Source organism: Salvelinus fontinalis, chromosome 41, assembly GCF_029448725.1.
Source record: "Salvelinus fontinalis isolate EN_2023a chromosome 41, ASM2944872v1, whole genome shotgun sequence".
In the NCBI taxonomy this organism is placed as follows: Eukaryota; Metazoa; Chordata; class Actinopteri; order Salmoniformes; family Salmonidae; genus Salvelinus; species Salvelinus fontinalis.
In genome coordinates, this window is record NC_074705.1 from 3,708,870 (window position 1) to 3,726,007 (window position 17,138).

At 50.7% G+C, this 17,138-nt stretch overlaps 1 protein-coding gene across 1 annotated transcript in view; it reads left to right on the forward strand.

The window, feature by feature from the left end:
- The window catches only part of LOC129840309 (glypican-6-like), a 461,602-nt gene that overhangs the window by 84,870 nt on the left and 359,594 nt on the right, over positions 1 to 17,138 (forward strand). Inside the window, exon 2 of the mRNA XM_055908111.1 lies at positions 13,995 to 14,153. Coding sequence (XP_055764086.1) covers positions 13,995 to 14,153 — 159 coding nt within the window. The remainder of the gene's footprint in view (positions 1 to 13,994; positions 14,154 to 17,138) is intronic.

A 17,138-nucleotide genomic window follows, 5' to 3' on the forward strand; every position in this document is an offset into this window, starting at 1 on the left:
TCTCACTCCTCTTTCTGTCGGAGTACAACAGATCTCACTCCTCTTTCTTCTGTCGGAGTACAACAGATCTCACTCCCCTTTCTGTCGGAGTACAACAGATCTCACTCCTCTTTCTTCTGTCGGAGTACAACAGATCTCACTCCTCTTTCTTCTGTCGGAGTACAACAGATCTCACTCCTCTTTCTTCTGTCGGAGTACAACAGATCTCACTCCTCTTTCTGTCGGAGTACAACAGATCTCACTCCTCTTTCTGTCGGAGTACAACAGATCTCACTCCTCTTTCTGTCGGAGTACAACAGATCTCACTCCTCTTTCTGTCGGAGTACAACAGATCTCACTCCTCTTTCTGTCGGAGTACAACAGATCTCACTCCTCTTTCTGTCGGAGTACAACAGATCTCACTCCTCTTTCTGTCGGAGTACAACAGATCTCACTCCTCTTTCTGTCGGAGTACAACAGATCTCACTCCTCTTTCTGTCGGAGTACAACAGATCTCACTCCTCTTTCTGTCGGGGTACAACAGATCTCACTCCTCTTTCTGTCGGAGTACAACAGATCTCACTCCTCTTTCTGTCGGAGTACAACAGATCTCACTCCTCTTTCTGTCGGAGTACAACAGATCTCACTCCTCTTTCTGTCGGGGTACAACAGATCTCACTCCTCTTTCTGTCGGGGTACAACAGATCTCACTCCTCTTTCTGTCGGAGTACAACAGATCTCACTCCTCTTTCTTCTGTCGGAGTACAACAGATCTCACTCCTCTTTCTGTCGGAGTACAACAGATCTCACTCCCCTTTCTGTCGGAGTACAACAGATCTCACTCCTCTTTCTGTCGGCGTACAACAGATCTCACTCCTCTTTCTGTCGGAGTACAACAGATCTCACTCCCCTTTCTGTCGGCGTACAACAGATCTCACTCCCCTTTCTGTCGGCGTACAACAGATCTCACTCCCCTTTCTGTCGGCGTACAACAGATCTCACTCCCCTTTCTGTCGGCGTACAACAGATCTCACTCCTCTTTCTGTCGGAGTACAACAGATCTCACTCCCCTTTCTGTCGGAGTACAACAGATCTCACTCCCCTTTCTGTCGGCGTACAACAGATCTCACTCCCCTTTCTGTCGGCGTACAACAGATCTCACTCCCCTTTCTGTCGGAGTACAACAGATCTCACTCCTCTTTCTGTCGGAGTACAACAGATCTCACTCCTCTTTCTGTCGGAGTACAACAGATCTCACTCCTCTTTCTGTCGGAGTACAACAGATCTCACTCCTCTTTCTTCTGTCGGAGTACAACAGATCTCACTCCTCTTTCTTCTGTCGGAGTACAACAGATCTCACTCCTCTTTCTTCTGTCGGAGTACAACAGATCTCACTCCTCTTTCTTCTGTCGGAGTACAACAGATCTCACTCCTCTTTCTTCTGTCGGAGTACAACAGATCTCACTCCTCTTTCTTCTGTCGGAGTACAACAGATCTCACTCCTCTTTCTTCTGTCGGAGTACAACAGATCTCACTCCTCTTTCTTCTGTCGGAGTACAACAGATCTCACTCCTCTTTCTTCTGTCGGAGTACAACAGATCTCACTCCTCTTTCTTCTGTCGGAGTACAACAGATCTCACTCCTCTTTCTTCTGTCGGAGTACAACAGATCTCACTCCTCTTTCTTCTGTCGGAGTACAACAGATCTCACTCCTCTTTCTTCTGTCGGAGTACAACAGATCTCACTCCTCTTTCTTCTGTCGGAGTACAACAGATCTCACTCCTCTTTCTTCTGTCGGAGTACAACAGATCTCACTCCTCTTTCTTCTGTCGGAGTACAACAGATCTCACTCCTCTTTCTTCTGTCGGAGTACAACAGATCTCACTCCTCTTTCTGTCGGAGTACAACAGATCTCACTCCTCTTTCTGTCGGAGTACAACAGATCTCACTCCTCTTTCTGTCGGAGTACAACAGATCTCACTCCTCTTTCTGTCGGGGTACAACAGATCTCACTCCTCTTTCTGTCGGGGTACAACAGATCTCACTCCTCTTTCTGTCGGAGTACAACAGATCTCACTCCTCTTTCTGTCGGAGTACAACAGATCTCACTCCTCTTTCTGTCGGAGTACAACAGATCTCACTCCTCTTTCTGTCGGAGTACAACAGATCTCACTCCTCTTTCTGTCGGAGTACAACAGATCTCACTCCTCTTTCTGTCGGAGTACAACAGATCTCACTCCTCTTTCTGTCGGGGTACAACAGACCTCACTCCTCTTTCTGTCGGGGTACAACAGATCTCACTCCTCTTTCTGTCGGAGTACAACAGATCTCACTCCTCTTTCTGTCGGAGTACAACAGATCTCACTCCTCTTTCTGTCGGAGTACAACAGATCTCACTCCTCTTTCTGTCGGAGTACAACAGATCTCACTCCTCTTTCTGTCGGAGTACAACAGATCTCACTCCTCTTTCTGTCGGAGTACAACAGATCTCACTCCTCTTTCTGTCGGAGTACAACAGATCTCACTCCTCTTTCTGTCGGGGTACAACAGATCTCACTCCTCTTTCTGTCGGGGTACAACAGATCTCACTCCTCTTTCTGTCGGAGTACAACAGATCTCACTCCTCTTTCTTCTGTCGGAGTACAACAGATCTCACTCCCCTTTCTGTCGGAGTACAACAGATCTCACTCCCCTTTCTGTCGGAGTACAACAGATCTCACTCCTCTTTCTGTCGGCGTACAACAGATCTCACTCCCCTTTCTGTCGGAGTACAACAGATCTCACTCCCCTTTCTGTCGGCGTACAACAGATCTCACTCCCCTTTCTGTCGGCGTACAACAGATCTCACTCCCCTTTCTGTCGGCGTACAACAGATCTCACTCCCCTTTCTGTCGGAGTACAACAGATCTCACTCCCCTTTCTGTCGGAGTACAACAGATCTCACTCCCCTTTCTGTCGGCGTACAACAGATCTCACTCCCCTTTCTGTCGGCGTACAACAGATCTCACTCCCCTTTCTGTCGGAGTACAACAGATCTCACTCCTCTTTCTGTCGGAGTACAACAGATCTCACTCCTCTTTCTGTCGGAGTACAACAGATCTCACTCCTCTTTCTTCTGTCGGAGTACAACAGATCTCACTCCTCTTTCTTCTGTCGGAGTACAACAGATCTCACTCCTCTTTCTTCTGTCGGAGTACAACAGATCTCACTCCTCTTTCTTCTGTCGGAGTACAACAGATCTCACTCCTCTTTCTTCTGTCGGAGTACAACAGATCTCACTCCTCTTTCTTCTGTCGGAGTACAACAGATCTCACTCCTCTTTCTTCTGTCGGAGTACAACAGATCTCACTCCTCTTTCTTCTGTCGGAGTACAACAGATCTCACTCCTCTTTCTTCTGTCGGAGTACAACAGATCTCACTCCTCTTTCTTCTGTCGGAGTACAACAGATCTCACTCCTCTTTCTTCTGTCGGAGTACAACAGATCTCACTCCTCTTTCTTCTGTCGGAGTACAGCAGATCTCACTCCTCTTTCTTCTGTCGGAGTACAACAGATCTCACTCCTCTTTCTTCTGTCGGAGTACAACAGATCTCACTCCTCTTTCTTCTGTCGGAGTACAACAGATCTCACTCCTCTTTCTTCTGTCGGAGTACAACAGATCTCACTCCTCTTTCTGTCGGAGTACAACAGATCTCACTCCTCTTTCTGTCGGAGTACAACAGATCTCACTCCTCTTTCTGTCGGGGTACAACAGATCTCACTCCTCTTTCTGTCGGAGTACAACAGATCTCACTCCTCTTTCTGTCGGAGTACAACAGATCTCACTCCTCTTTCTGTCGGAGTACAACAGATCTCACTCCTCTTTCTGTCGGAGTACAACAGATCTCACTCCTCTTTCTGTCGGAGTACAACAGATCTCACTCCTCTTTCTGTCGGAGTACAACAGATCTCACTCCTCTTTCTGTCGGAGTACAACAGATCTCACTCCTCTTTCTGTCGGGGTACAACAGATCTCACTCCTCTTTCTGTCGGAGTACAACAGATCTCACTCCTCTTTCTGTCGGAGTACAACAGATCTCACTCCTCTTTCTGTCGGAGTACAACAGATCTCACTCCTCTTTCTGTCGGAGTACAACAGATCTCACTCCTCTTTCTGTCGGAGTACAACAGATCTCACTCCTCTTTCTGTCGGGGTACAACAGATCTCACTCCTCTTTCTGTCGGGGTACAACAGATCTCACTCCTCTTTCTGTCGGAGTACAACAGATCTCACTCCTCTTTCTTCTGTCGGAGTACAACAGATCTCACTCCTCTTTCTTCTGTCGGAGTACAACAGATCTCACTCCTCTTTCTTCTGTCGGAGTACAACAGATCTCACTCCTCTTTCTGTCGGGGTACAACAGATCTCACTCCTCTTTCTGTCGGGGTACAACAGATCTCACTCCTCTTTCTGTCGGAGTACAACAGATCTCACTCCTCTTTCTGTCGGAGTACAACAGATCTCACTCCTCTTTCTGTCGGAGTACAACAGATCTCACTCCTCTTTCTGTCGGGGTACAACAGATCTCACTCCTCTTTCTGTCGGAGTACAACAGATCTCACTCCTCTTTCTGTCGGAGTACAACAGATCTCTCTCTGACCATTTGAAGTCATTGAGCACTAGGCCTTTTGTTGTCTGTGTCTCTGTCTGCGTTCAGCAGTGTTTTCAGTCTTGTAGTCAGCACATCCAGCTCATTTCACTGCTGCTGATGTCCCAATCAGAGCCGGTGTTCACATCCCAGAGATAATGATCCTGAAACATTGAGGCATCTGGGCCACAAAGAGGGTGCCTCCCAAATGACACACTATTCCCTATATAGTACACTACGTTGGACCAGAACCCAATAGGCCCTAAAGGGAATAGAGGGCCATTTGGGAGGCACCCAGAGAATGGACCAAAGGGCTAATGTGTGATTGTCTCTCTCAGTAAAATAAATGGTATTTCTCATGGCTCGCTTCACTCTGATTAGAAAACACGGCGTCCGGATGCCGGAACGTTTCACCGTCAAATCCCAGCAGCAGAAGATTACTTTTCCTCTTCCGTTATGTTGCCCTCTGTAATTACAGACGTCTTTCCCCATCTCTGATCATCTCTCTGCTAATGTCACCATCTCTGATCAGCTCTCTGCTAATGTCACCATCTCTGATCAGCTCTCTGCTAATGTCACCATCTCTGATCAGCTCTCTGCTAATGTCACCATCTCTGATCAGCACTCTGCTAATGTCACCATCTCTGATCAGCTCTCTGCTAATGTCACCATCTCTGATCAGCTCTCTGCTAATGTCACCATCTCTGATCAGCTCTCTGCTAATGTCACCATCTCTGATCAGCTCTCTGCTAATGTCACCATCTCTGATCAGCTCTCTGCTAATGTCACCATCTCTGATCAGCTCTCTGCTAATGTCACCATCTCTGATCAGCTCTCTGCTAATGTCACCATCTCTGATCAGCTCTCTGCTAATGTCACCATCTCTGATCAGTTCTCTGCTAATGTCACCATCTCTGATCAGCTCTCTGCTAATATCACCATATCTGATCTTCTCTCTACTAACGTCACCATCTCTGATCAGCTAGCTGCTAATGTCACCATCTCTGATCAGCTCTCTGCTAATGTCACCATCTCTGATCAGCTCTCTGCTAATGTCACCATCTCTGATCAGCTCTCTGCTAATGTCACCATCTCTGATCATCTCTCTGCTAATGTCACCATCTCTGATCAGCTCTCTGCTAATGTCACCATCTCTGATCATCTCTCTGCTAATGTCACCATCTCTGATCAGCTCTCTGCTAATGTCACCATCTCTGATCATCTCTCTGCTAATGTCACCATTTCTGATCAGCTCTCTGCTAATATCTCGATCTCTGATCAGCTAGCTGCTAATGTCACCATCTCTGATCAGCTAGCTGCTAATGTCACCATCTCTGATCAGCTAGCTGCTAATGTCACCATCTCTGATCAGCTAGCTGCTAATGTCACCATCTCTGATCATCTCTCTGCTAATGTCACCATCTCTGATCATCTCTCTGCTAATGTCACCATCTCTGATCATCTCTCTGCTAATGTCACCATCTCTGATCAGCTCTCTGCTAATGTCACCATCTCTGATCAGCTCTCTGCTAATGTCACCATCTCTGATCAGTTCTCTGCTAATGTCACCATCTCTGATCAGTTCTCTGCTAATGTCACCATCTCTGATCAGCTCTCTGCTAATGTCACCATCTCTGATCAGCTCTCTGCTAATGTCACCATCTCTGATCAGCTCTCTGCTAATGTAATAGCCCCTGACTGTTAGCTGTTAGCAGCTGATCTGCTGCTCTGATTCTCTGCTGCTCTGTTAGCTGTTAGCTGTTAGCTGCTCTTCTGTTTCTCTGCTGCTCTGTTAGCTGTTAGCTGCTGTTCTGTTTCTATGCTGCTCTGTTAGCTGTTAGCTGTTAGCTGCTGTTCTGTTTCTCTGCTGCTCTGTTAGCTGCTGATCTGCTGCTCTGTTTCTCTGCTGCTCTGTTAGCTGTTAGCTGCTGAACTGCTGCTCTGTTTCTCTGCTGCTCTATTAGCTGTTAGCTGTTGATCTGTTTCTCTGCTGCTCTGTTAGCTGCTGCTCTATTAGCTGTTAGCTGTTGATCTGTTTCTCTGCTGCTCTATTAGCTGTTAGCTGTTAGCTGCTGATCTGCTGATCTGTTTCTCTGCTGCTCTGTTAGCTGCTGATCTGCTGCTCTGTTTCTCTGCTGCTCTGTTAGCTGTTAGCTGTTAGCTGCTGTTCTGTTTCTCTGCTGCTCTGTTAGCTGTTAGATTGCTGTTCTGCTGATCTGTTTCTCTGCTGCTCTGTTAGCTGTTAGCTGCTGTTCTGTTTCTCTGCTGCTCTGTTAGCTGTTAGCTGCTGTTCTGTTTCTCTGCTGCTCTGTTAGCTGTTAGCTGCTGTTCTGTTTCTCTGCTGCTCTGTTAGCTGTTAGCTGCTGTTCTGTTTCTCTGCTGCTCTGTTAGCTGTTAGCTGCTGTTCTGTTTCTCTGCTGCTCTGTTAGCTGTTAGCTGCTGTTCTGTTTCTCTGCTGCTCTGTTAGCTGTTAGCTGCTGATCTGTTTCTCTGCTGCTCTGTTAGCTGTTAGCTGCTGTTCTGTTTCTCTGCTGCTCTGTTAGCTGTTAGCTGCTGTTCTGTTTCTCTGCTGTTCTGTTAGCTGTTAGCTGTTAGCTGCTGTTCTGTTTACAGCCTTGTGGTGAGGGATCACATATGTAAACAGAGAACTCAATCAACTCTGTGTTCATTCTCCTCACATCACACAGGCTATGTGGCAAAGCCCTTTCAAGCGTGAACAAACAGTGAAATGTTGATCCCAGTCGGCTTGGGTAACACTGTGTGCGTGTATCTCTGTGTGAGGCGCTGTGTCTGCGTTGTCTAGAGAGTGGCGGTCTCCACGGTCGGCCACAGAGCAGTTCATCCCTCCAGAGACCTGGCTGTGTGTGTGTCTCTGTGTGAGGCGCTGTGTCTGCGTTGTCTAGAGAGTGGTGGTCTCCACGGTTCGGCCACAGAGCAGTTCATCACTCCAGAGACCTGGCTGTGTGTGTGTGTATCTCTGTGTGAGGCGCTGTGTCTGCGTTGTCTAGAGAGAGCTGGTCTCCACGGTCGGCCACAGAGCAGCTCATCCCTCCAGAGACCTGGCTGTGTCTGCGTTGTCTAGAGAGTAGTGGTCTCCGCGGTCGGCCACAGAGCAGTTCATCACTCCAGAGACCTGGCTGTGTTTTGTTCTGAAGTGTTGTCGCCGGTCTTCATTAACAGTCAGCTGGCAACGTAGCAGGGAACATTTACTGTGGCTCCTCTCTTCTGAATTTGGTGTCAGTACACACCAACACACTGGCCAGAGAGTTAGACAGTTCTCTGCACTGAGACAGAGAGTTAGACAGTTCTCTGCACTGAGACAGAGAGTTAGACAGTTCTCTGCACTGAGACAGAGAGTTAGACAGTTCTCTGCACTGAGACAGAGAGACAGTTCTCTGCACTGAGACAGAGAGACAGTTCTCTGCACTGAGACAGAGAGACAGTTCTCTGCACTGAGACAGAGAGACAGTTCTCTGCACTGAGACAGAGAGACAGTTCTCTGCACTGAGACAGAGAGACAGTTCTCTGCACTGAGACAGAGAGACAGTTCTCTGCACTGAGACAGAGAGTTAGACAGTTCTCTGCACTGAGACAGAGAGTTAGACAGTTCTCTGCACTGAGACAGAGAGTTAGACAGTTCTCTGCACTGAGACAGAGAGTTAGACAGTTCTCTGCACTGAGACAGAGAGTTAGACAGTTCTCTGCACTGAGACAGAGAGTTAGACAGTTCTCTGCACTGAGACAGAGAGTTAGACAGTTCTCTGCACTGAGACAGAGAGTTAGACAGTTCTCTGCACTGAGACAGAGAGTTAGACAGTTCTCTGCACTGAGACAGAGAGTTAGACAGTTCTCTGCACTGAGACAGAGAGTTAGACAGTTCTCTGCACTGAGACAGAGAGTTAGACAGTTCTCTGCACTGAGACAGAGAGTTAGACAGTTCTCTGCACTGAGACAGAGAGTTAGACAGTTCTCTGCACTGAGACAGAGAGTTAGACAGTTCTCTGCACTGAGACAGAGAGTTAGACAGTTCTCTGCACTGAGACAGAGAGTTAGACAGTTCTCTGCACTGAGACAGAGAGTTAGACAGTTCTCTGCACTGAGACAGAGAGTTAGACAGTTCTCTGCACTGAGACAGAGAGTTAGACAGTTCTCTGCACTGAGACAGAGAGTTAGACAGTTCTCTGCACCGAGACAGAGAGTTAGACAGTTCTCTGCACCGAGACAGAGAGTTAGACAGTTCTCTGCACCGAGACAGAGAGTTAGACAGTTCTCTGCACCGAGACAGAGAGTTAGACAGTTCTCTGCACCGAGACAGAGAGTTAGACAGTTCTCTGCACCGAGACAGAGAGTTAGACAGTTCTCTGCACCGAGACAGAGAGTTAGACAGTTCTCTGCACCGAGACAGAGAGTTAGACAGTTCTCTGCACCGAGACAGAGAGTTAGACAGTTCTCTGCACCGAGACAGAGAGTTAGACAGTTCTCTGCACCGAGACAGAGAGTTAGACAGTCCTCTGCACCGAGACAGAGAGTTAGACAGTCCTCTGCACCGAGACAGAGAGTTAGACAGTCCTCTGCACCGAGACAGAGAGTTAGACAGTCCTCTGCACCGAGACAGAGAGTTAGACAGTCCTCTGCACCGAGACAGAGAGTTAGACAGTCCTCTGCACCGAGACAGAGAGTTAGACAGTCCTCTGCACCGAGACAGAGAGTTAGACAGTCCTCTGCACCGAGACAGAGAGTTAGACAGTCCTCTGCACCGAGACAGAGAGTTAGACAGTCCTCTGCACCGAGACAGAGAGTTAGACAGTCCTCTGCACCGAGACAGAGAGTTAGACAGTCCTCTGCACCGAGACAGAGAGTTAGACAGTCCTCTGCACCGAGACAGAGAGTTAGACAGTCCTCTGCACCGAGACAGAGAGTTAGACAGTCCTCTGCACCGAGACAGAGAGTTAGACAGTCCTCTGCACCGAGACAGAGAGTTAGACAGTCCTCTGCACCGAGACAGAGAGTTAGACAGTCCTCTGCACCGAGACAGAGAGTTAGACAGTCCTCTGCACCGAGACAGAGAGTTAGACAGTCCTCTGCACCGAGACAGAGAGTTAGACAGTCCTCTGCACCGAGACAGAGAGTTAGACAGTCCTCTGCACCGAGACAGAGAGTTAGACAGTCCTCTGCACCGAGACAGAGAGTTAGACAGTCCTCTGCACCGAGACAGAGAGTTAGACAGTCCTCTGCACCGAGACAGAGAGTTAGACAGTCCTCTGCACCGAGACAGAGAGTTAGACAGTCCTCTGCACCGAGACAGAGAGTTAGACAGTTCTCTGCACCGAGACAGAGAGTTAGACATTTCTCTGCACCGAGACAGAGAGTTAGACAGTTCTCTGCACCGAGACAGAGAAGACATCAATGTCCCATTTAACCTCATACTAATTCACCACTTCGTTATCTAGAATGTAAAATGTGATTATTAGCCGGCTTGGTTGGTTTCACGTTGTGTCGTCTCTTCTCGTCTCTCTGAGCACTGTGGGCCTCAGTCTCCATTCTGTTCCAGCCTCTCTCGCTCTCCTGTCTGTCCTGGGGATCTCGTAATCACAGGAGAGGCTTGATCTAACACTCCCTCTGCCTTTTGGGGGCTTGATCTAACACTCCCTCTGCCTTTTGGGGGCTTGATCTAACACTCCCTCTGCCTTTTGGGGGCTTGACTGGACTCCCTCTGCCTTTTGGGGGCTTGATCTAACACTCCCTCTGCCTTTTGGGGGCTTGATCTAACACTCCCTCTGCCTTTTGGGGGCTTGATCTAACACTCCCTCTGCCTTTTGGGGGCTTGACTGGACTCCCTCTGCCTTTTGGGGGCTTGACTGGACTCCCTCTGCCTTTTGGGGGCTTGATCTAACACTCCCTCTGCCTTTTGGGGGCTTGACTGGACTCCCTCTGCCTTTTGGGGCTTGACTAGACTCCCTCTGCTTTTGGGGGCTTGATCTAACACTCCCTCTGCCTTTTGGGGGCTTGACTGGACTCCCTCTGCCTTTTGGGGCTTGACTAGACTCCCTCTGCTTTTGGGGGCTTGATCTAACACTCCCTCTGCCTTTTGGGGGCTTGACTGGACTCCCTCTGCCTTTTGGGGGCTTGATCTAACACTCCCTCTGCCTTTTGGGGGCTTGATCTAACACTCCCTCTGCCTTTTGGGGGCTTGACTGGACTCCCTCTGCCTTTTGGGGCTTGACTGGACTCCCTCTGCCTTTTGGGGGCTTGACTGGACTCCCTCTGCCTTTTGGGGGCTTGATCTAACACTCCCCCTGCCTTTTGGGGGCTTGATCTAACACTCCCTCTGCCTTTTGGGGGCTTGATCTAACACTCCCTCTGCCTTTTGGGGGCTTGACTGGACTCCCTCTGCCTTTTGGGGCTTGACTGGACTCCCTCTGCCTTTTGGGGCTTGACTGGACTCCCTCTGCCTTTTGGGGGCTTGACTGGACTCCCTCTGCCTTTTGGGGGCTTGACTGGACACCCCTTGCCTTTTGGGGGCTTGACTGGACACCCTCTGCCTTTTGGGGGCTTGATCTAACACTCCCCCTGCCTTTTGGGGGCTTGATCTAACACTCCCTCTGCCTTTTGGGGGCTTGATCTAACACTCCCTTTGCCTTTTGGGGGCTTGACTGGACTCCCTCTGCCTTTTGGGGGCTTGATCTAACACTCCCTCTGCCTTTTGGGGGCTTGATCTAACACTCCCTCTGCCTTTTGGGGGCTTGATCTAACACTCCCTCTGCCTTTTGGGGGCTTGACTGGACTCCCTCTGCCTTTTGGGGGCTTGACTAGACTCCCTCTGCCTTTTGGGGCTTGACTGGACTGCCTCTGCCTTTTGGGGGCTTGATCTAACACTCGCTCTGCATTTTGGGGGCTTGACTGGACTCCCTCTGCCTTTTGGGGGCTTGACTGGACTCCCTCTGCCTTTTGGGGGCTTGATCTAACACTCCCTCTGCCTTTTGGGGGCTTGACTGGACTCCCTCTGCCTTTTGGGGCTTGACTAGACTCCCTCTGCTTTTGGGGGCTTGATCTAACACTCCCTCTGCCTTTTGGGGGCTTGACTGGACTCCCTCTGCCTTTTGGGGGCTTGATCTAACACTCCCTCTGCCTTTTGGGGGCTTGATCTAACACTCCCTCTGCCTTTTGGGGGCTTGACTGGACTCCCTCTGCCTTTTGGGGCTTGACTGGACTCCCTCTGCCTTTTGGGGGCTTGACTGGACTCCCTCTGCCTTTTGGGGGCTTGATCTAACACTCCCCCTGCCTTTTGGGGGCTTGATCTAACACTCCCTCTGCCTTTTGGGGGCTTGATCTAACACTCCCTCTGCCTTTTGGGGCCTTGACTGGACTCCCTCTGACTTTTGGGGCTTGACTGGACTCCCTCTGCCTTTTGGGGCTTGACTGGACTCCCTCTGCCTTTTGGGGGCTTGACTGGACTCCCTCTGCCTTTTGGGGGCTTGACTGGACTCCCTCTGCCTTTTGGGGGCTTGATCTAACACTCCCCCTGCCTTTTGGGGGCTTGATCTAACACTCCCTCTGCCTTTTGGGGGCTTGATCTAACACTCCCTCTGCCTTTTGGGGGCTTGACTGGACTCCCTCTGCCTTTTGGGGGCTTGATCTAACACTCCCTCTGCCTTTTGGGGGCTTGATCTAACACTCCCTCTGCCTTTTGGGGGCTTGATCTAACACTCCCTCTGCCTTTTGGGGGCTTGACTGGACTCCCTCTGCCTTTTGGGGGCTTGACTAGACTCCCTCTGCCTTTTGGGGCTTGACTGGACTCCCTCTGCCTTTTGGGGGCTTGATCTAACACTCCCTCTGCCTTTTGGGGGCTTGACTGGACTCCCTCTGCCTTTTGGGGGCTTGACTGGACTCCCTCTGCCTTTTGGGGGCTTGATCTAACACTCCCTCTGCCTTTTGGGGGCTTGACTGGACTCCCTCTGCCTTTTGGGGGCTTGACTGGACTCCCTCTGCCTTTTGGGGGCTTGATCTAACACTCCCTCTGCCTTTTGGGGGCTTGATCTAACACTCCCTCTGCCTTTTGGGGGCTTGACTAGACTCCCTCTGCCTTTTGGGGGCTTGACTAGACTCCCTCTGCCTTTTGGGGCTTGACTAGACTCCCTCTGCCTTTTGGGGGCTTGACTAGACTCCCTCTGCCTTTTGGGGGCTTGATCTAACACTCCCTCTGCCTTTTGGGGGCTTGACTGGTCTCCCTCTGCCTTTTGGGGGCTTGATCTAACACTCCCTCTGCCTTTTGGGGGCTTGACTGGACTCCCTCTGCCTTTTGGGGGCTTGACTGGACTCCCTCTGCCTTTTGGGGGCTTGATCTAACACTCCCTCTGCCTTTTGGGGGCTTGACTGGTCTCCCTCTGCCTTTTGGGGGCTTGATCTAACACTCCCTCTGCCTTTTGGGGGCTTGATCTAACACTCCCTCTGCCTTTTGGGGGCTTGATCTAACACTCCCTCTGCCTTTTGGGGGCTTGACTGGACTCCCTCTGCCTTTTGGGGGCTTGATCTAACACTCCCTCTGCCTTTTGGGGGCTTGATCTAACACTCCCTCTGCCTTTTGGGGGCTTGACTGGACTCCCTCTGCCTTTTGGGGGCTTGACTGGACTCCCTCTGCCTTTTGGGGGCTTGATCTAACACTCCCTCTGCCTTTTGGGGCTTGACTGGACTCCCTCTGCCTTTTGGGGGCTTGATCTAACACTCCCTCTGCCTTTTAGGGGCTTGACTAGACTCCCTCTGCCTTTTGGGGGCTTGACGACTCCCTCTGCCTTTTGGGGGCTTGACGACTCCCTCTGCCTTTTGGGGGCTTGACGACTCCCTCTGCCTTTTGGGGGCTTGACGACTCCCTCTGCCTTTTGGGGGCTTGACGACTCCCTCTGCCTTTTGGGGGCTTGACGACTCCCTCTGCCTTTTGGGGGCTTGACGACTCCCTCTGCCTTTTGGGGGCTTGACGACTCCCTCTGCCTTTTGGGGGCTTGACGACTCCCTCTGCCTTTTGGGGGCTTGACGACTCCCTCTGCCTTTTGGGGGCTTGACTGGACTCCCTCTGCCTTTTGGGGGCTTGACTGGACTCCTGCTCAGCGGCAGCACGCTCTGTTGATGTGTATAACAGCCTCCCTGTCTGTCCATCTCCCTCAAGAGTCTTTCTGTCCTTTAGGTGAACACCTGCCTGTCTGTTTGTCTATTTCACGTAAAACGATGTCTGTCTGTCTGTCTGTCCCTCTCAAGGTATTAACTGTCTGTCTGTCTGTCCCTCTCCTCCAGGTATTAACTGTCTGTCTATCTGTCTCTCTACCCAGGTGAACACCTGTCTGTCTGTCTGGCCCTCTCCTCCAGGTATTAACTGTCTCTCTCTCTCTCTACGCAGGTGAACACCTGCGTGTGTGTCCTCAGGGCTACACCTGTTGTACGTCCGACATGGAGGAGAAACTGGGGCAGCAGAGCAAGCTGGAGTTTGAGAACCTGGTGGAGGACACCAGTCAAACACTCAGGACCACCTTGGTGTCCAGACATCAACAGTTTGACGGTAAGAGAAAGACAGCTAGCTGGGTTTCTTGTCTGTCAGTGTGTGTCCTGAGCTCCACAGCAGAAGGTGGAGTCTATTGCTGTTATTGTATACAGTAGGTACGCCCCGCCTATCTAGTGACGGGGGAAACACTGAGTTGTGAACCCTGATGTGTCTGTCAAATGGAACTGATGACCTGATGGCTGCTACAGTGAATGGTAACAGACTGATTTGGGCCGGTTGCTACAGTGAATGGTAACAGACTGCTTTGGGCCGGCTGCTACAGTGAATGGTAACAGACTGCTTTGGGCCGGCTGCTACAGTGAATGGTAACAGACTGCATTGGGCCGGCTGCTACGTTGAGCTGCTACAGTGAATGGTAACAGACTGCTCTGGGCCGGCTGCTACAGTGAATGGTAACAGACTGATTTGGGCCGGCTGCTACGTTGGCCTGCTACAGTGAATGGTAACAGACTGATTTGGGCCGGCTGCTACAGTGGATGGTAACAGACTGATTTGGGCCGGCTGCTACAGTGGATGGTAACAGACTGATTTGGGCCGGCTGCTACGTTGGCCTACTACAGTGAATGGTAACAGACTGATTTGGGCCGGCTGCTACAGTGAATGGTAACAGACTGATTTGGGCCGGCTGCTACGTTGAGCTGCTACAGTGAATGGTAACAGACTGCTTTGGGCCGGCTGCTACAGTGAATGGTAACAGACTGCTCTGGGCCGGCTGCTACAGTGAATGGTAACAGACTGCTTTGGGCCGGCTGCTACAGTGAATGGTAACAGACTGCTTTGGGCCGGCTGCTACAGTGAATGGTAACAGACTGCATTGGGCCGGCTGCTACGTTGAGCTGCTACAGTGAATGGTAACAGACTGATTTTGGCCGGCTGCTACATTGAGCTGCTACAGTGAATGGTAACAGACTGCTTTGGGCCGGCTGCTACAGTGAATGGTAACAGACTGCATTGGGCCGGCTGCTACAGTGAATGGTAACAGACTGATTTGGGCCGGTTGCTACAGTGAATGGTAACAGACTGCTTTGGGCCGGCTGCTACAGTGAATGGTAACAGACTGCTTTGGGCCGGCTGCTACAGTGAATGGTAACAGACTGCTTTGGGCCGGCTGCTACAGTGAATGGTAACAGACTGCATTGGGCCGGCTGCTACGTTGAGCTGCTACAGTGAATGGTAACAGACTGCTCTGGGCCGGCTGCTACAGTGAATGGTAACAGACTGATTTGGGCCGGCTGCTACGTTGAGCTGCTACAGTGAATGGTAACAGACTGCTCTGGGCCGGCTGCTACAGTGAACGGTAACAGACTGCTCTGGGCCGGCTGCTACAGTGAATGGTAACAGACTGCTCTGGGCCGGCTGCTACGTTGAGCTGCTACAGTGAATGGTAACAGACTGCTCTGGGCCGGCTGCTACAGTGAATGGTAACAGACTGCTCTGGGCCGGCTGCTACGTTGAGCTGCTACAGTGAATGGTAACAGACTGCTCTGGGCCGGCTGCTACGTTGAGCTGCTACAGTGAATGGTAACAGACTGCTCTGGGCCGGCTGCTACGTTGAGCTGCTACAGTGAATGGTAACAGACTGCTCTGGGCCGGCTGCTACGTTGAGCTGCTACAGTGAATGGTAACAGACTGCTCTGGGCCTGCTGCTACGTTGAGCTGCTACAGTGAATGGTAACAGACTGCTCTGGGCCGGCTGCTACGTTGAGCTGCTACAGTGAATGGTAACAGACTGCTCTGGGCCGGCTGCTACGTTGAGCTGCTACAGTGAATGGTAACAGACTGCTCTGGGCCGGCTGCTACGTTGAGCTGCTACAGTGAATGGTAACAGACTGCTCTGGGCCGGCTGCTACGTTGAGCTGCTACAGTGAATGGTAACAGACTGCTCTGGGCCGGCTGCTACGTTGAGCTGCTACAGTGAATGGTAACAGACTGCTCTGGGCCGGCTGCTACAGTGAATGGTAACAGACTGCTCTGGGCCGGCTGCTACGTTGAGCTGCTACAGTGAATGGTAACAGACTGCTCTGGGCCGGCTGCTACGTTGAGCTGCTACAGTGAATGGTAACAGACTGCTCTGGGCCGGCTGCTACGTTGAGCTGCTACAGTGAATGGTAACAGACTGCTCTGGGCCGGCTGCTACGTTGAGCTGCTACAGTGAATGGTAACAGACTGCTCTGGGCCGGCTGCTACGTTGAGCTGCTACAGTGAATGGTAACAGACTGCTCTGGGCCGGCTGCTACGTTGAGCTGCTACAGTGAATGGTAACAGACTGCTCTGGGCCGGCTGCTACGTTGAGCTGCTACAGTGAATGGTAACAGACTGCATTGGGCCGGCTGCTACAGTGAATGGTAACAGACTGCTCTGGGCCGGCTGCTACGTTGAGCTGCTACAGTGAATGGTAACAGGGATAAAAGCAGCTTCTTTAAAGGCCTAGCTGCCAACAGGTCATTAATACGGAGCAGGAGGACATGAATAAGTGAGGGCGTTGGGGAAGTGGATTTAATGCTGTTACATGATGAACAACGTGTGGGATCATCCACGGCTGTTTCCTCCACCGCCCAGAGACACTTTCTGCTTTAGCAGTACAAAAGAACAGACTGAGGATGTCTCAAATGGCACACTATGCCCTATATAGTGCACTACTTTAGACCAGAGCCCTAGATAGTCCACTACTTTAGACCAGATCCCCATGTAGTACACTACTTTAGACCAGAGCCCCATATAGTACACTACTTTAGACCAGAGCCCTAGATAGTCCACTACTTTAGACCAGGGCCCTGTGTAGTGCACTACTTTAGACCAGAGCCCCATATAGTCCACTACTTTAGACCAGATCCCCATGTAGTACACTACTTTAGACCAGAGCCCTAGATAGTTCACTACTTTAGACCAGGGCCCTGTGTAGTGCACTACTTTAGACCAGAGCCCCATATAGTCCACTACTTTAGACTAGAGCCCCATATAGTTCACTACATTAGACCAGGG